This window comes from Dermacentor albipictus, chromosome 6, assembly GCF_038994185.2.
Source record: "Dermacentor albipictus isolate Rhodes 1998 colony chromosome 6, USDA_Dalb.pri_finalv2, whole genome shotgun sequence".
Classification (NCBI taxonomy): Eukaryota; Metazoa; Arthropoda; class Arachnida; order Ixodida; family Ixodidae; genus Dermacentor; species Dermacentor albipictus.
This window is the reverse complement of record NC_091826.1, coordinates 93,845,341-93,863,077: the sequence shown is the minus strand read 5'-3', so window position 1 is coordinate 93,863,077 and position 17,737 is coordinate 93,845,341. Positions and strand designations below refer to the sequence as shown.

Here is a 17,737-nt window from a genome sequence, read left to right as displayed (position 1 = left end):
GACAAGAGGCGAGGAGCCCGCAGAAGTAGAAAGGAATTTACTGGGGCCAAGCTAGCGCAGCCACTATATATGGCCAGATGAAGGAATCGGTGCCGGCGCTTGCGATTTGTCCGCTTCCCCCTTACTTAGCATGCTGTGGCTGGTCGAAAATCGCCGCGAGGTGCAACGTAATGTTTAAAAAATACCGCTGAAACGCATCTTCAGCAAAGAAGAGTCACCAGAGCCATGTAGTACACGTGTGAAAATGTATCGACAACGTCCTAGTGCCACGTAAAAATTGTTATTATACACACATAAATCATTTCTTTCCGGCAGCTCTCAGTAGCCAGTACCAGAGCGATAGGCAGGCAATCGTCTTGTATTCCTGCACCGTCTCTTGCTATTTCGAAAAAAAGGTCAGTTTCGCTCGGCATAATAGTGCATTTTTAATACGTGCACGTCACTTTGACGGGGTGAGTTTTCCGCAGTTTTGTGACGTTGCCTGACAGAAAGGCGAAATGGGTGGAGCCCGAAAGCTATCGACCAATAGCGGATGGCTGTCGGCAAGAGAGGTGCGGAATCAGAAATAATTATTTTTTCTTGTTCGATCTAATCATGCATACGCAGTGTGCACGCGTCCTACGATATCGTAAGTTCTCGCGGCTTTTGTGACGTCGCGGGACAGACATGTGAATTGGGCGTAGCTCAAAAATGTTTTACCGATGGTGGAGGGCTGATAGCAGAAAGGGAATAGAAACAGTTTGGAATAGCTTTATTTTATAGCGCCCCTGGTTTGCTATAACGCTCAAGTTTACCTCATTCATTCGTAATGTCCCACTTAGTCGTAACTCTTTGGTTTCACAGTAAGTTTCAAGGAACACCTCAATGTCACGGCTTCTAAATTCGCGAAAGGTATTGCGAACGCTATAAAGAAACGGCGCTTGCAGGATAAGAAAAAAAAAGCGATTTGCAATTTCCCGTTGTGAAAACCGTTAAGTCGCGCAACGGGTTGTACAATTGTGCACGCGTGATTTTGCGCCTTTACGTAAGTGCTTCCCTCTCGACAAAACAAAAACAAAAAAACGAACATCCACCGCACCGTGCGGCGCTTTCGTCATCGACGACGGAGCTGAAATCACTTATACCCGTACTTTCCATTCGTTACGCAACATGCACTAAACTACGTTTGGTCCTAATAAGAATTCGTGTTTTCCATGCCGTCAAGATTGCCCTTGCTCGATCCTGTGTATTGCAGCTCTGCCACACTCCAGTAGCGCGCGCACGCTTCTACTTTGCATATTTACTGGTAGTACCGCCTATTATGAGTACGACTCCTCTCAAAGCACGCTTGGCGCGAACGGCTAGATATATTTTCTCGTTGTGCGACTTGATGTTTCTTGTTTTCTTTTTGATATCAGTCCTTACTGTAAAGCAAATCGGACCAGGTGGAGTAAGAGAGAATTGTGTTACTTGCTATGCACAGTGCAAAGTTAGAGGATACGGTGCCTTTTCCAGCTGTGACTCCAAAGGCATTCACTGCAACGTCTGCAGTGGTTGATTAGCAACGCAGATGCCTTTGTGCTTGATATTTGGAAAAGCGTTGTCGGCTTCTAAAGTGAACGAACGAGAAATGTTGCCGCAACCTTCCCCTCAAAGTGCCCAAATATAGTCAAGGTATACGCTGCAGATAGCAAAGCTAACTATGTAATGCTACCAGAAAAGCAACCGAGATGCAATCAAGCGATATGAACCTGGGCAAAAACACACCGCGCTGTTCAATATTTATGCGAGAGTGCCTCGCACTGTTGACTCGGCAACAAATGGTAGTAAATAGTGGCAAATTTACTTTCTTTTAACGCGGCTTATCAGAGAAAAATAATTAATACGAAAGATATAATACTAATAATAATATTTGGGGTTTTACGTGCCAAAACCACTTTCTGATTATGAGGCACGCCGTAGTGGAGGACTCCGGAAATTTTGACCACCTGGGGTTCTTTAACGTGCACCTAAATCTAAGCACACGGGTGTTTTCGCATTTCGCCCCCATCGAAATGCGGCCGCCGTGGCCGGGATTCGATCCCGCGACCTCGTGCTCAGCAGCCGAACACCATAGCCACTGAGCAACCACGGCGGGTTTAATACGAAAGACACGCTGTAGTTAGTGGCGCGTTAGTGTGCTGGATAAAAGCCTGAATGTTTCTGCAATACCCGCTATTACTCGTACTTTTATGGGACTTCAGGTTTCAATTTACTTTAGATATCGTTCTGTGGTTTTACGCACTGACTGCACGATATGATTGTCGTGCACGCCTTAGTGGAGGACCACGGATTCATTTTGACCATCTGGGGTTCTTCTAAATATGAGTGCACCAGCGTTATAAATTTTACTCCGTCGTGACACGGCCACCACGGCCAGGTTCGAACGAGCTAGTGACGCGGTCACGACTGCGGGTATACGCAACCAGCGTTGCATTCGCATAAACAGTATAGGGCAAACAACAGAGAAGCTTGAAATTGTCCGGCTCGGAATCGTCGCTTCATTCTCATTAGCCAGTAAGTTAGCCGGTCTGCCTGAAACTGGTCAGACAGTATGGCGCCGCCTAGCGGAATCCACGAGACACTGACCTTGACTTCGGCGGACTTGATGCGCAGGCTAGGGGCCGCGTGCAGCAGGAGGTACGAGGTGTTCTTCCTACAGATGACCTTGATGGTGACGTTCCCGCTGAACGTGACGTTGGTCGCGTTGATCGAGAGGGTGTACATGTCGGGCACGAGGTCCGTCGGAAGCTTGTCGGGTACGAAGGCGTCCTTATCGAACCTACGAGCGGTCGCATGCGTAGTCACGTGGTCAGCAAACGTCGCGAAAGAAAGGTTGCGACCACTTTCGTTTGCCTGCGAAATGAACTCTACTACGCGCGACTCGCCTTTCAAAGGCGCACAAGGAGGCCATTATTATTATTATTATTATTTGTGTGACTACTCCGCCTTTTATTTTTCGTGTGATCCCGTGCGTTCATGGAGCCCTCAGTTTCTCTTAGTTATATTTTGTACACTTCTTTTTGTCCTTCCCTTTGTGTAGAATAGCCAACGGGACGGCTTTAAGGGTTAGCCCTTGCTTTTTTATGATGCTTTCACCTGCCCCTTGTATCTTCGGACGCTTTTAGAATTCTGCACGCCAACGATTTGAAGCTAACGACCGTTCAGACGTGCAAATCTTATAAGCTTCTTTCTGGGAGCTCGCAGAAAGAAAGTGGTGGTGCTCGCTGATTTTAATGCGTTTGGATTTCAGTCGTCATTAAAGTGCATGCTCGACACGCGTAGCAGACGACTTAATCTCGCATGTCTGTCGTCGATGCGAGGCGCCTTTTTTTAAATTTCTTATTTCTTGAAATACTGCTAGTAAAATTGCGGCGACGATAGCGGCTCGCTGCGGCTTGAACTCCTTTACGTTCGAGCTCAGTCTAGCTCAAAGTGTGTGTCGAGGGTATAGCGCCGCTGTGACGCCTAAAGAACGCTGGGCCGGTATAAAATAAAACTATTCCATTCTGTTATTTCTTCCAAATTGGCCATTAGCCCTCCCTGATTCGGCTGAATGGTTCGGTACCAGCCCATACGGGTTTGACGCACGCCCGTATGGGTTGGATGCGAACCATTCTGACCAATGAGGGAGGGCTAATGGCCGATTTCGAATAAAGAACAGACGGGAATAGTTTTACATTACAGGAGCCCTGCTTGGCCGCGCGTAAACAGGCTGGGCTTCCGATATCTCCTGAATGAAGCAACAAGAGGGTTGATAAGCGTGTAGCTTTTGCCTATGCGAGTTCTTTTGTCGTTTTTTTTTTTTGACGTGCGCGGTGCTCTAACAAGTATGCAGGAATCTGGGTGGTTCGGGGGCCTGTCTTGAAAAGTGTTTGGCCTGAAACATGGTGACGGCCGCACAAATAAAACTTTCTTAAACTGAACTCTTCCTTAGGAGAAGTCCCAGTTCTCTCATTATCTATCTTTGGTGATGGTTTCCTATAATAATTTTCACTGTTAGTTTATTAGTTGAAACCTTTACTGATTAATCGCGTGAAAGTAGCTCCTAACAAGCGAGCGAATAAAACGGAAACACATGACTAAAGCGGCGCAGAGTGACCACAGCGCTTGTCGTCTTTCTTATTACCCTCCCACTTTGTCGCTAGCGTTCATGTTTAACATATTTTCACACCAAGCGTCAGGTAATTTTTTTTTAGGTATGTAATGATGCAGAAAGTAGTGTGTTTCCGTGCTGCTTTAGGAGTGACTCGATCATTGCCGAACACCGGACACAGAAAGCCTTATTCGCCTCGTCCATATGCACGGCGTCGTGGCTTTACAAGAAAGGTGCCCCTGGTCCGAAGCGCCCTCTTCCTACCATTGCCTTGCACAGAAAGGCACCGTAGCGCCACTTTTCGCTGTGGGCAATTGTAAGAAGCTCCGTGATTATGGATCTTACGTCCAGCATGCCTTCCGCGCCGGCAATCTCGGAGTTGATGTCGCAGCTATATAGCTACGACACTCTGAGCGGCTCTATTTTTGGAACTACGGGATCAGCTTCATCGTCGCATGCTCGCGGACGGTGGAGCCACGTTTTGTTCTAGCCAGGGGTGAGATTAATGCTTCAGCGCGGGATGAACAGTGAGCGCCTAGCCACGTCGCCACGCACCGGTAAATGCAGTGTGCTCGCGTGCAAATCGGTTAGCTTGAAACATTCCTCAAGGTGGCAGCACACGCATGCATAGCAGCGAGCAATGCGCGCGTATCTATGCATAAAGCGTAGACGCACCTGTCATCTGAGGAATAAGAACCCAGCGGTAAGCGCGCAGATGCGGCTGCCCCTTTGGCTGTTTGTGTGAGATGATGTATTCATCGACTGCGCAAGACAATGCACGGCTTTGCTGTCACGCTCGGAAATTTCGCCGCTGTTCACTTTTCTCCGTTTAGTGGTGCCTTTAATGGCGAAGAACTGTCACCAGACCAGGTTATTCGTTAGGTGTTTGTAACCTATAAAACACCAGTATAGTAATAGTGCAGTCGGTCGAGAAAAAAATAGTAACGATGGTAGAAAAGCTTTAGAAGTTTTGCTTTAAAATTGCGATTTAGAGCAGCCCTTCACGAATTTAAACACACAAGGTTTTTCCCCTACAGAGGAAATAAACACCACAGGCAATACCAGGATGTGTTCTAGGCATTGTACTTCAGCAACTAAGAAATATTCGGGCGTATTTTCACAGGGATGCGGGCTTTCCAGTGTTGTCGCTACATGGAATGGTCGCGTGGACTGATAGAAAGCACGAATCAAACAAACAAAGGGATGGTAAGTAGGGCAAGCAGAGAGGCGGGAGGGTTTGTTTGTTACCCTACTCTTTCATGGCTGACTGGAAGCGCAAACACACACAGTGAAGAAGGAACGAGGCAGAACGAGCACGCTGCATTGCGCTCGTTGCGTCTCATTCCGTTTTCGTTGTGTGCGTTTGCGCTTCCAGTCAACCGTGAATCTACACCAACGGGCACGGCTATCCACTCTCCTACTCTACACCTTTCCTTGCCAATGTATATTTAAAGCAAGCAGGGCTCCATCTTGAGATGAAGTAGTGTAGGATTCGCAATTTGCACAATTCATTTTATAAGCAACAAATAGACAATGCTCTGTGCTCACATTATTTGCCTAGTAAAGCTCCGTGTTAGACGTCATTTACCATTCACCAACGCAAGTAACATCAATCGCAGACTACACTGAAATGAGCGTGGTCAGACAATGTTGAGCTGAAAAACTGAAAGTGAATTCTGAAACCTCTGTTCCTGCTCTTCCACGCACTGGGGATGCCATGAAACTAGCAGTGCTTTAAAAAAAGTTATTTCAACCAGTTTTTTGTCCCCACTATGATTTTTTTATTGTCGTATCTTTTTTTATCATTATATAAATATAGAACATTTACAGTAGCAAATGAATAAATATTTGAAGGCCACAGGGCATACATACTTCACACCTCCATTTTTTATGATCTGCACTTCTTTCTATCGGAATGCAAAATAGGGTTGTGTTGCCGCCGATGCATAATTCAGTAGCACGGAGTACGAAGTCCCTCGTGCATGTTGCTTTACGTAACTGACAACGTGTTCTCGCTGCGTGCTTGAAATACCACACTTTCCAACTCACGCTGCAGTTAAAATTATTTACTTGTATTGTGGTCAGAACGGTGCGGTGCGTCATCAGCATTTATTGTGAACGCATATGTATTGTAACAAGTTAACAGTGACATGTGAAAATAGCCACTAAAAATGCGACTCTTACGTCAGCTTTCCCTCCACCTTTGCCCCATACATATAAAATACATCGAAAAAGAAAACGCACTACTGGGGCCCTATAACGTAAAACTATTCCAATATGTTTCTATTCCAATCTGCTGACGTCAAATTTGCGTCACCACCGACGCAAGCACCGGGCGGTCACCCACAGGGTTGTCTGTACAGACCAATCAAACACTCTCCTCGTTCGTAGGAGGTCACTTTTGTTTGCTTGAAAAACGAATAACATTGCCTACACTGAGCGGCTTGTCGTATCTAATTGGCTGACAAGAGGCGAGGAGAACTCTCAAGTGGAGAGGGATCCGCTGGGGCATAGCCAGTGCACTGAAAATCGATAACCGGATGAAGAGGGTGGTGCCGGCGTCTGCGATTGGTCGGCTTTCCCTTACCTAGCTTGTGGTGGCTGGTCGAAAATCGCGGCGGCATGCAACGGAAGCTTAAGAATGACGCTAAAACTGACCCTCAGCAAAGAAGAGTTGGCAGAATGAGGTGGTAAACGTGTCGGAAGTGCTCGAAAACGTTACACGGCCACGCAAGAAGCTTTATTATACGCAAATACACCCATGCTTTCCGGCAGGTGCGAGTAGCCAGCGTCTCAGCGATCGGCGGCAGCAATCTTTTGTTCCTTTCGGAACGGGGCAGCCCGCGGCTATTCCGAAGAAAATTCAGTTTTGTTCGGCATATTAATGCATCTTTATCGCGTACACGTCACTTTCACGCGGTGAGTTTGTGCGGTTTTGTGACGTCACGTGACAGGCAGGTGAAGTGGGTGCAGCCCGAAAACTTTTTACCAATAGCCGAGGGCTAATGGCGAAAAGGGGTCGAATCAGAAATAACTGCTTTTCTTTTTTCTGTCAAATCATGCATAATCAGTGTGTGCACATCATATCAGATGGGGAGCCATCGCGGTTTTCGGGACGTCACGTGACAGACAGGTGAAGCGGGGCTGGTTGAAAAATGCTTTTGACGAATCGTGGAGGGTTGATAGCAGAATTGGAATAGAAAAGTTTGGAATAGTTTTACGTTATAGCGCCCCTGCTCGAGCTCAGAGTACAGTAACACAGACAGCAATAGCTCCGAGCACTTATCGCAATAGTCAGGAATTCCAACGCTTAGCGCTCCTGTAATCAGCTTGTGAATAAAATATCCGCACACTATGTGACCCCACTGCACCTGTGCACCAACCTTGGTGGTGCAAACATGAGTACAGCCCAGCTTTGCTCTCGGGGCAGTTCTTTCAAGAATTAAGCCACATGGTCGACTAAAGCCGCTATCATTCCGGGTGAGCTCAAGAAGCACGCAGGAGCTATTAAAAACTAAATAATGGGATTTTACATGCCAAAACCACGACCTGATTACGAAGCACATCTTGGGGGGGGGTGGCAGGGGGGGGGACTCCGGAAATTCAGACCACCTGGGGTTCTTTACCGTGCACTTAAATCTGAGGACATGGTTGCTTTCGCATTTTGCCACCATCGAAATGCGGCAGGCCGTGGCCGAGATTCGATCCCGCGACCTCGTCGTGCTTAGCAGCCCAACGCCACAGCCATGAAATGAAGCATGGACTCACCATCCGGACAGCTCTCCTTCCATTTTGTCGGCGTGCAGGATCGCTATGCGGTACAGCTTGAAGCCGACGATGACAGTCGTAAACAGGGCGGCCACCGCCAGAAGCAGTCGGGTGACGCGCGTGTTAATCGGGTGCGTCTTGACCTTGATCTTGATTCGGTACATCGTCCGCAGCCCACAGACGTGGTGCCTGGAAACCTGAGGCAAATGGCGAATGGAGCCGGCAGCGTTCAGCCCTGCGTACATTGCCACGTTTCTCGGCGCACGCGCACAAACCAGTCATACACGACGATTTGCGCCGGCATACTGATTACCTTCTGCTGATCACTGCGCACATTGCAAGTGTTCCATTGTTTCCCTCTAGCTTTGAGAGTATTTACCCTTGCAAACTAGCACGAAATTAACCCATTTGTTTGTGCATTGCCAGCATCTATTCGTCTATGAAAAGTTGTAAGTTGAAATCCGAAAGGCAAAGCACCGAGTGCGATAGCAAGTTAGTAGATAGCTGTACGAAGTAAGGATAGTAGTGTTATCGGCCGTATAAACTTGTAAACACTCGATAACTAAATTAACAATGATAGAATGCGTAAGCGTAACTTAACGACGACGTAGAAACAGACGCACCGAGACAGCGCTGTCTGCGTGTTAGCTTCTCTCTACGTCCTTGTTCAGTCGCGCTTACACCTTCTATCATGGATTCAAACGGACTAGCCCGTCAATGTGCTTCAACTAAATTAACCAGCACAATGTTACGCGCACACACATTTCACTCGATGACAGCGGAAACTGTCTGTGAAATCTCTGGAGTTAGGAATGGTGGCAGCAGCCGCGAGCAAATTGACCTCTGGGCATCTGTCGCTTCGATGCCTACGAAATGTCGCAAACACCGCGCATAGGAAGCTACTGGCACTACTCTGCAAACATCGCAGATCGCTTTGAAGATGACGCCTGCGCGGGCGCGCACTTTAGCCACGTCGCCGACGCCTTTCAGGACGCACTAGCGCCGGCAACGCTGCGTCCGCCAAAGGCGTCTATTGCGGCGTCCGCTATTCGCGTGGCCAACGCCGTAGTAAACGAAGCCGTTTTAACGCGACAGCGTTAAGGAGCTCGTGTCGCAGAAAAGCCGGTGTCGTCGGCGTCGGTGTCGGCGTCGGCGGCGTTGGCCATGAGCGATAAATCCCAGCATGCACGTTTCTCCTCTCTGTACGGAGCGGCGAGCGAGGAGGACATCGAGGCACAGTGGCAGCTGCCTGAGAAGGACGCCCCTTTCGCCTCGCCTCACCCCATGTCTTGCGCGCCACAGGCGAGGGCGCGCACCGGGGCCGCGTTCCTCGCTCGCGCACGCGAGATTCAACCGCGTTCGCCGGCTCAACCTTAGGCGCTTTCACTTATACGTAACCTCACGGCGACGGCGACGACAGAAATGCACCTGGAGTGCCCATATAATTGCTACCGCAATAAAACTTTCATAGGCAGTGCCGGCCCGGCATTTGAACCGTTACTCTGTGCTGACTTTGAAACCCCGACGACACTCGCCGAAAACCCAAGAAAACAAAAAAACAGGTCTTCACTCCGTTCTTTCCGTAACAAAGCCATCCTCCAACTTGTTAATTACTTAATTTTATCACCGCGTTTACTTCAATGCAGCACTCGGCTAATTTTATCGCTTTAATATGACGCCGGTTTTATGTTTTGTTGCGTCAGTTTCCGAAGTTGACTTACTCCCATTTTCATTTATAATAGCATTCTGCGTTTGGTATCTAGCCACATTGACATGTTGCTCCTACAGTGTTTGCATCGCAGGCGTTTCATCGCAACTGGCGATGGGCACCGCTAAGCACATGGCACTGGTCGGTACTGCAATAACTTAAACGCTCACCCTACAAGCTCACCAGACTTGGTCAGGAAGGCACTCTCTGGTACAATGGCAACCGGTCTGTGATAACAAATCGGCTGCACTTTCAGGTGCGCGCTGCTGTTTCTACATTTTGAACATAAACCGTCTGCAATCGTCCTAGCTATGTCGTAGGCTCAATGATTATGATTTCAATAGTTGTACGGATTCTTCCGTAGCTAGGCTAAATCGTTGCCAGAAAGGTAAAGGCGATGTCGACCATATAGATAAAAAAAAACACAGACGTCTCAGTTTCCCTGTCTCAGTATTTCTCAGGAATCCATAAGCATGCGGCTATGGCTCAATCACCCGGACAGTGTTGCAAACCTTGCCCATCTCCAATTTTGTGAACAAGGTTCCCCTTAGGGGAGCCGAAGCGTCGTTCCATAATGTGTCGGCGCTTTATTTCTTTTCTTGAAAAACTGACTGTACGTGGAGTGAAGTGCACTGCGAAGTACACGCTAAACTGCGAGTAAATGAATAAGAGCGAAAGAGAAACCACCCATTTGTTTGAAACTTTCTTCGCTCACTCGAACAGCACTACAACCGTAGTTTTACCGAAGTCAGGGCGCGTCCTTCTGTTGCTTATTTGATGAAGCGCATAATAGCCGTTGCCACTATGTGTTCAGAGTTCGCAAAGGCTTCCTACGAACCACTGCAGGGGAGGAGAAATTTTCACCGTCGCGCGGTAAGAACGGTGCGGGCTATCTGAGACAAAAACGCGGATACAGCATATACCTTTCTATCCATTTGTTGGCCTGGAAACAGCAGTGAGAACAGTGCTGGAGCAAAGGCAAGCAAAATTTGGCAATATGTAGTAGCAATGTGCACTGCCCGGAAGATGAGGACCAGGGCCCGTATTCACGAAACGTTCATACGCTAACAGCGTTCGTGCCAACCAATAGTGATGTAGGACATATTATTATCGAAGGCCATCAGCCAATGAAAAGCAGCACTTCCGAACAAAATGGTTTGTGAATTTGGACCCAGAAAACAATGTATACACAAATGCGTCACTTCGTTAGCGCTTCCTTGTCTCGCTGTTGTTTACGACGTTGTGCCCAGTACCCGAATAAACAGGTGTTTCAGCGAAGAGTGCACGTGAAAGGATGTACTCTATGGGCAACACGCTAACTGCAGCATACAGAAATTTGAAATAGTATGCTACAGTTAAAAGCACCAGAGAAATATCGATACATGAATCATCCAAGTCCTACAGACTAAAAGAAAATTGCAACCGGATTTTCTGTGAACGATAAAGCAGTCAAACTAGATCAAAGTTAAGGTTGCGCCGCTAAGGCTTTGTAATTTTTTTTGTTTAAAGAGAGCCATATTCAATTTTAAGTCTCGCGCGGAGCTGTCACAAGATAGAGTAAATGGACGGCGGAACATAAGGCTTCAGATTGCGTTAAGGCTCATTTCATTGGTGGAAGGTGGCGAGAAGACCAGATGTCAGTAAAAGCACAGTGGGTGAAAGAGGTTGCGTATTATGAGATTGTTGCTTGCTTTCAGATAACGAAATGCGTATTTAAGAGCAGCAGGAGCTCGAACGCCTTACCTTGCACAATATGGCCACGGCGTTCTTCTTCTTCTTCTTCTTCTTCTTCTGTCCCGCATCACGCAAGGAAAACACTTCCCGGGCTCGCCGAATATCTACGAACACCTGACGGAAAGTTTTCACTGCTGAAGTTGCCTAAAATAACTCAAAATAAAGAACTGGTCAAGCAGCCTAACTAGGAAAAGGTTGTGCTTGTTATCTCGCACCTTTCTGCGATTGAACGCAAACTAGGACACAGAACTTTTACTTGTTTGCTGTTTGCTGCTCTCTGATGTAAAGATGAGATTAGAGTTGTCCAAAGGTGATAGAGTAGTCGCCATTTACTGGGAAGTGTTCTACTCTATAGAGCGGCGGTGAGTGTAACCAAAAATAGACACACAAAAAAAGAACAGTCGGAACAGCGCACGTAGTAAAAAAAGCTGAAGTTACGCTCTGTATCCAACATAATATTTGCTGTCCTTCATGGCCCCTGGTTTGAATTTTGCCCACACGTACGTGTCTCACTCAATCATCAGGGATTTCTTTTAAGCAGCAAGGCTATATCAAGCTAATTTCTACTTCCCTTACTCTTTTGAACTATTCAATGAATCGTCTTTTTAGTTCGTTTAAATTTAATGTTTCAGTCATCTGGCCAGACTTCGCAATGACGTTCGCGGTTTTACCGTGTCAAGTTCATTTCTTTTCTTTAAATAAACAAGTGCGCGTGTAACCACCCGATTTTTAGCCGATTCCCCATTGTCCGTATGCGCTATATTTAAAGACGTATCAGCATAATGCGCCAGATTTTAAGACGTATCAGCTTCATCAACATGTCCAACATGGCGACAGCAACACCCACCATAAAATTGAATGTATAGTACGATACCCACAAACTTTCAGTCGGTATTAGATGAAAAAGGATTTGACCACCCACGCGCGAGCGATCGTTACTTCGTTTCTCGTTTTTTTTTTAACCTCGAAAGGAGCTGTCCACACTATTTTCTTTCGCTTTTCGCTTGCCCAACGGAATTGGAATACGTATTTTACAAACACTGTATATAAAAGCACGGGTGTTCTTGTTCATTTCAGAGACTTCTCTACCTTGTTCGTAATGACAAATGTTTAGCGCGATCAGCGAATTTCGCAACGTTCATAGTAAAGTCACCCAGCTTCAAGCAATTGTAACGTAACCACGCACATTCACCGTCTACACCCCTGTAACCCACTCCTGTAACAGCCTGAGGGCCAAGGGTGTGCTGAAATGAACCCAATGCGCGGTTCTCATGAAACGGCACGTACGTACCATGGCTCGCCGAGACTCTGTGTACTATACAACACGGATGACGTTTTCAATATTGCCAAGGGCTATGGTTCAAGTGGTTAAGCTTGCTAAAGGTTCCCTCATATGAAGTGCATGCGGCAGCGCCACATTGTCCGCAGCCAAATGAGTAATTATTTTACGTAGGAACAAAATGCAGACACATGTTTCTGAGGACACGATTTCATTTCATTTAAGTATGACGCTTGACTGCTCCAAGCAGTCCAGGTCACGACAGTTTTTAACACAATATGTTGCGTGCTTCCCCGACTCAACAATGCAATGACACCCACGTTACAGGACAAGACAAGCATGAGAAGCTAGTGACTCAGAAATGGCGTTACAACTTTTATGACATGGCTCAAACGTCTAAAAAGCTGAGCACCTAGCCTGGAGAAACGACGCTGCTAGTCCCCGAGTGCCACCTTTTGCTCTGCCGCAACCTTCCGTTTTCGATCGATCGAGCTGCCACGTCTTTTCATGAAAAGTCTCGCTGGCCGTCACCACAGCTGACAGTCTTGGCACGTTGCCTCCCCGCCGATAAAGTTTCCTGGCGCTGAACACGAGCCGCTCACATGGCTGAAGCTTTGAGCCCTGATCCCGGTTCAACTTTAAACATCCGACGCTGAGATGCCAGTCATGTCTCGCAACCCTCGAACATGCGTCTCAGCAGATGAACAGTAGAGCTTGGTTGGCCCAGCGAGAAGTCCCTTGGCCTTACTCACAGCGGCAAGTGGCGTCGTTGTACCAAGCGTGAAGCCTCACTGAGGCAACGTCGCCCTCGCGACTCCCGGCGCGACCTAGTCGGTGGACGGTTGGACGTGGCGAAGATCCGCGCAGCATCGGTGGGCCCGCGGTGGATGGGGATGGCTGGGGGTCGGGGATGGGGCAGCGCGCTCTTAGGCCTAGCAGCCGGAGCGCTGTCTCCGCAAGCCCGACGGGCTGCCGTTCTTGGCGGCGAGCCGACCGAAGCCGCACTTGCGGCGCCGCAGCGAGTCGAGCACCACGGTCGCCGGGTTCCAGGGGTTGGCGCCCGTGTTCGTGGGCCCGCGGTCCTCGCGCAGGCGCGCCTTGAAGTCGCCCAGCTTCCTGTCCAGCTTGTAGCCGAACAGCGTCAGCACCCGGTCCACCGAAGACATGGCGCTCGTCCTTTCTTGGGGCCCGGCTCTCGCGCCTTCTGAGCCCGAGGCGCAGCCGCTCGGGAGAACGCGCGGCTGGAGCGAGATGCTTTCCTCTTCTTCCTTTTTCGTGATACCTTTTACGCGTCTTTAATGATTGCCTATTAATAACAATACGTAAAATTTACCATCAAATATATTTATTTTCTCACCATTGGCCCATTTGCCCCCTGAGATTTGCTATCTGTAGCCATCCATGTCGATTTGTCGTTTTGTGCGCTCATTACATATATACGCGCCACGTATCAAGGAACTAGCGTCAACATCAACAATAGCGGTGTCCAAACCAGCGTTACTAGAACGAGCTGGTTCTAGTAACGTTGGTCTAAACGGCGCTTCGACAACAACGGCTCCCTCCTCATAATAACAAAAGCCAGCGGCACGTAATATCGAAGAGAAAAGTTCCCAAATGTGGGCGGCAGCTCCACGTGACACCAAGTGTTCCTCGTAGTAATAAAGCAGGCGATGAAGTGATGTGGGTAGGTTCTGTTGGTTGTTTGACGCACTGTGGCTTCGTAACACTGCGGTGGACTATGCTTGAGCGACAGTTTCGCAATGCCTACGAAATGCCGGCATTCCGCTTTGACTGCAGTGACGCGGCCCGCGATATCGAATGGCATAGGTGTGTCATGTTGCGAGGCAGCCTCTTATCAGACAATCGGCGACAGCGCAATTAAATTTAACAGTGCCAGCGTTTTTCTGGTTTGAAGCAGTGTTTAAAACACCCCTTAAGATCAGCCAGATCAGGTCAGCGTCGGATATTTGCGACAAGATGTCCTCTCCCCTTTCGTACACCATGGAAACGAGGGAAAAATAGGCAAAAAGTAGGACACTTTACATGGTACACAAGGTGATCGATTTTCATTGCGTTCATTATTTGTAGTAGTATTCACCGGCCCAAGCTGTCGGAATAGAGAAGCAATCCCGTATTAATACGACATGTAACCCAGGTGCGTGCCAAATTCAACATACGATAACAATAAAAACAACTGAAATAGCGACAACGACCTAGTTACATAAAGTTACATCGAAGTTACGTAAAACATGTCAGTGAAGCAACTGGGTATTGCGCAACAGCTTCACAGTGCCTTCAGTGACATCACCTATGAGGGCCTGTCGTCATCACCAGTAAAGAGTTCTGGCTTTAGTTAGACGCATTCTGTGTGCGTGATTTCCATTCCCATCATGAATATCAGTGATTCAGTGTAACATGTATTGAAACACACACGTTGGAGAGGCTGCAACTTAAGAACTACTCTGTGACCGTCTATAAACTATAGAAGGTGAATTCACCACTGTAATAGCTCGAGTAACAAAGGTATTCCATTCTTCTTGTGTTAGCTGCATCCCGTCTATTTATTATTATTATTATTATTACTTTTGAAGAACACTCGTAGATATAGAAACCAGTGTCCCAGTGCTCCTTCTCTCATTTCTGTGCATTTTGACAAAATTTTATATTGTCCGCCGCCTTTCTTTTCCGTCTTCATTGGCTGCTTCAAATATAACGAACTATAATTTCGTCCTTGCGGGTCTCCCCAGAACTACTCCGTAAAATGTCCGTAAATAATGCAGAAGAAATTGAAGTTCAAAGAGGTGATATTCCCGTGCTTCGACAAGGAATCTTTCTTCCCGGGAATTTGTAAAAGTGCATATAAGGAAAGTGCTGTACTTATTAGTGTTACCAACCTTGTAGCCACAGACGTTAAGGGCTGTTTCACCACATAATGCCGTTAGGGCAACTCGTTTACAGTGCTTTCTCCGTTTGCGAATTTTAATTGCTGTCTATTAAGCACTGTTTTTCGTTGGTGTTGACGTCGATGCGACTTTGCGCTTAGAACTGGCGCCCGCAAGTGTTGCGCCCTAATCAGAATTATGAAACGAGCAGCCATAATACGTGTGAAGATGGAGCCCGCGCTTGCAGCGACCCATTGTGAGGCTGCAAGCAACCTTTCCACTGATATCGCGACACATTTTTTTAACGCGACAGCGTTAAGGAGCTCGTGTCGCAGAAAAGCCGGTGTCGTCGGCGTTGGTGTCGGTGTCGACGTCGTTGGCCGTGAGCGATAAATCCCAGCAGGCACTTCATGAATAAAAAACAACTTGCAAGATGAGCTGAGTGGGACTCGAACCAGGGTCTCCGGAGTGTGTGAGAGAGAAAGAGTAGAGACGGAGACGCTACCACTCAACCACGAGTTCGATGCTGCAAAGTGGTACAAAAGCGCCTCTAGTGAATGCGGTGTTACCTTAGAAACGAGCTGTTTCTAAGGCTCAGGCGTACGTCGCTTGCTCAGGCGCACATTTCGTTGCCGCGCCGAACGCGGCGTTGCTCGACGCTCACCGCCTCCGATGCGGGGCGCGTAGTCGCTGCGCCGTAGCCCATTGTCTTACAACCCTTGGCGGGTCGACGGGAACGCTGTCGCGTTCCACTCTTGAAGGCGAAGCTTAAGCGTCCTCCAATTTTTATTATGATATCCGGCGCCGCGTGCCTCGTCTCATTGAATTCGCACCGTGCTATGGACAGACAAGAAGGTTTTGAATTTATGTTTTGACTTGTCCCTCTTTCTACGCGGCATTTTCAAGATGAGGCCAGAAGAAGTTTAGAGCGGTTCGCCTGTCGGCTAATGAATTCCGTGGAGGCCATGTGCATGTCTCCGCAACGTAGAAGGAAAAATTGTCATTCACCCGATCGCAGCGCGAAACCACAGAGAAAAGCCGTAAGGCTTTCGCAGAAAAAAAAAACAGCTTCGCGTTTGTTTGAAAATTCGTCAATGTCCGAGAATCGAACAGTAAGCTAATGCTTTGCCGAGGCGGTGTCAGGATTGGGGGCTCAATCCCATCGTCCGTGGTCCTTTGCCAAGATTGGAGTACGGCATGAATTCGAAGGTAGCTGGCCCATGCCGTCGTCCAACTTATTTACGCTGAGATCGTTGATGAAGTGAAGAACTGTTTCTCATCGAGAACGAGGAAAAGGGTTTATTTACAGAAATTAAATCAGTCTAACATGACTGCTTGAGAAAAAGAGTAACAGTCCAACACGACTGCATGAGAGAAGTGACTCAGTCTAACATGACTGCTCAAGAGAAGTGTCCTCAGCATTCGCACAACCACAGTTTTTATACACTCGATCCGCCGGTCATACGACGCGGCGACTGTTCGTTTACTCATCACCAACTCGCCGCTGCTCTGCAGATCAGTTTACGTACACAAAGGCAACCGCGCTCTGAGGTCCGACGACGGCGTTGGCGGGGTGCCGTTCCGGGAACTATCGGCGCCGATCGAGGGTCGCTCGTTGTTCCGTGCCCCGCCGAAGCGTGAGACGCACCAAAATACGTCGTCCCCACGGCAGCTTGTCCATGCGTGTCAAATCAGCTCCGCGTTGGGGAACTCCGGAATCATTGTTCACACACGCCGAACTAGTTCCGTCACAATGTCGATGGGGCGGGTGGAAGGCGGCGGATTCCAGCGCAAAGGCCGCTTCTTTGAACGCCTCCCAGCTGCAGCGACGGAGAGGGAGAGGTGCGCGTCGTGTCGCCCTGTCGTAACTGTGTGGCAATCTTGTTTCGCAGCTCGCCATTCTTGACAGCGCCTCCATGGCCCGGAAAGTCTCGACTGTCTAGCGCTGACAACCGCTAGGCAGGAAGAGAACGGCTGCTGGTCAGGGGGGGGAATTGATGTCTTGGCTCGCAGCGACCACTTGTGCATTGATGTCACCGCCCCAAAACATCCAACAAGGACAGGCAACTGCAAAATGAACCCCACAACACGGCTCTGCGCCGAGATGACGTGCATTGGCTCCCACTTTAGACTCGCTAGGCTTCAAAAAAACAATAACAACATAAGTGCAGAAACAAAAAAAATGCTACATTTCACTATGCCAATTTCTGAAGCAAATTCCTGCTGACAAATTCAGCAATTATTGGAGGGAA

General features: G+C 48.2%; 2 protein-coding genes across 3 annotated transcripts in view; one reads left to right on the top strand and one right to left on the bottom strand.

Moving 5' to 3' along the window:
- Positions 1–11,401, bottom strand: part of LOC135907514 (membrane alanyl aminopeptidase-like) — a 45,738-nt gene extending 34,337 nt beyond the window's left edge. Inside the window, exons 1-3 of the mRNA XM_065439209.1 lie at positions 11,334–11,401; positions 7,883–8,079; positions 2,608–2,800 (exon numbers count right to left, since the gene is read on the bottom strand). Of these exons, the coding sequence (XP_065295281.1) occupies positions 2,608–2,800; positions 7,883–8,046 (357 nt within the window). The 5' untranslated portion in view covers positions 8,047–8,079; positions 11,334–11,401. The remainder of the gene's footprint in view (positions 1–2,607; positions 2,801–7,882; positions 8,080–11,333) is intronic.
- LOC135907495 (KH domain-containing, RNA-binding, signal transduction-associated protein 2-like) overlaps positions 1–17,737 on the top strand; it is a 346,553-nt gene that overhangs the window by 219,313 nt on the left and 109,503 nt on the right. The window lies entirely within an intron of this gene.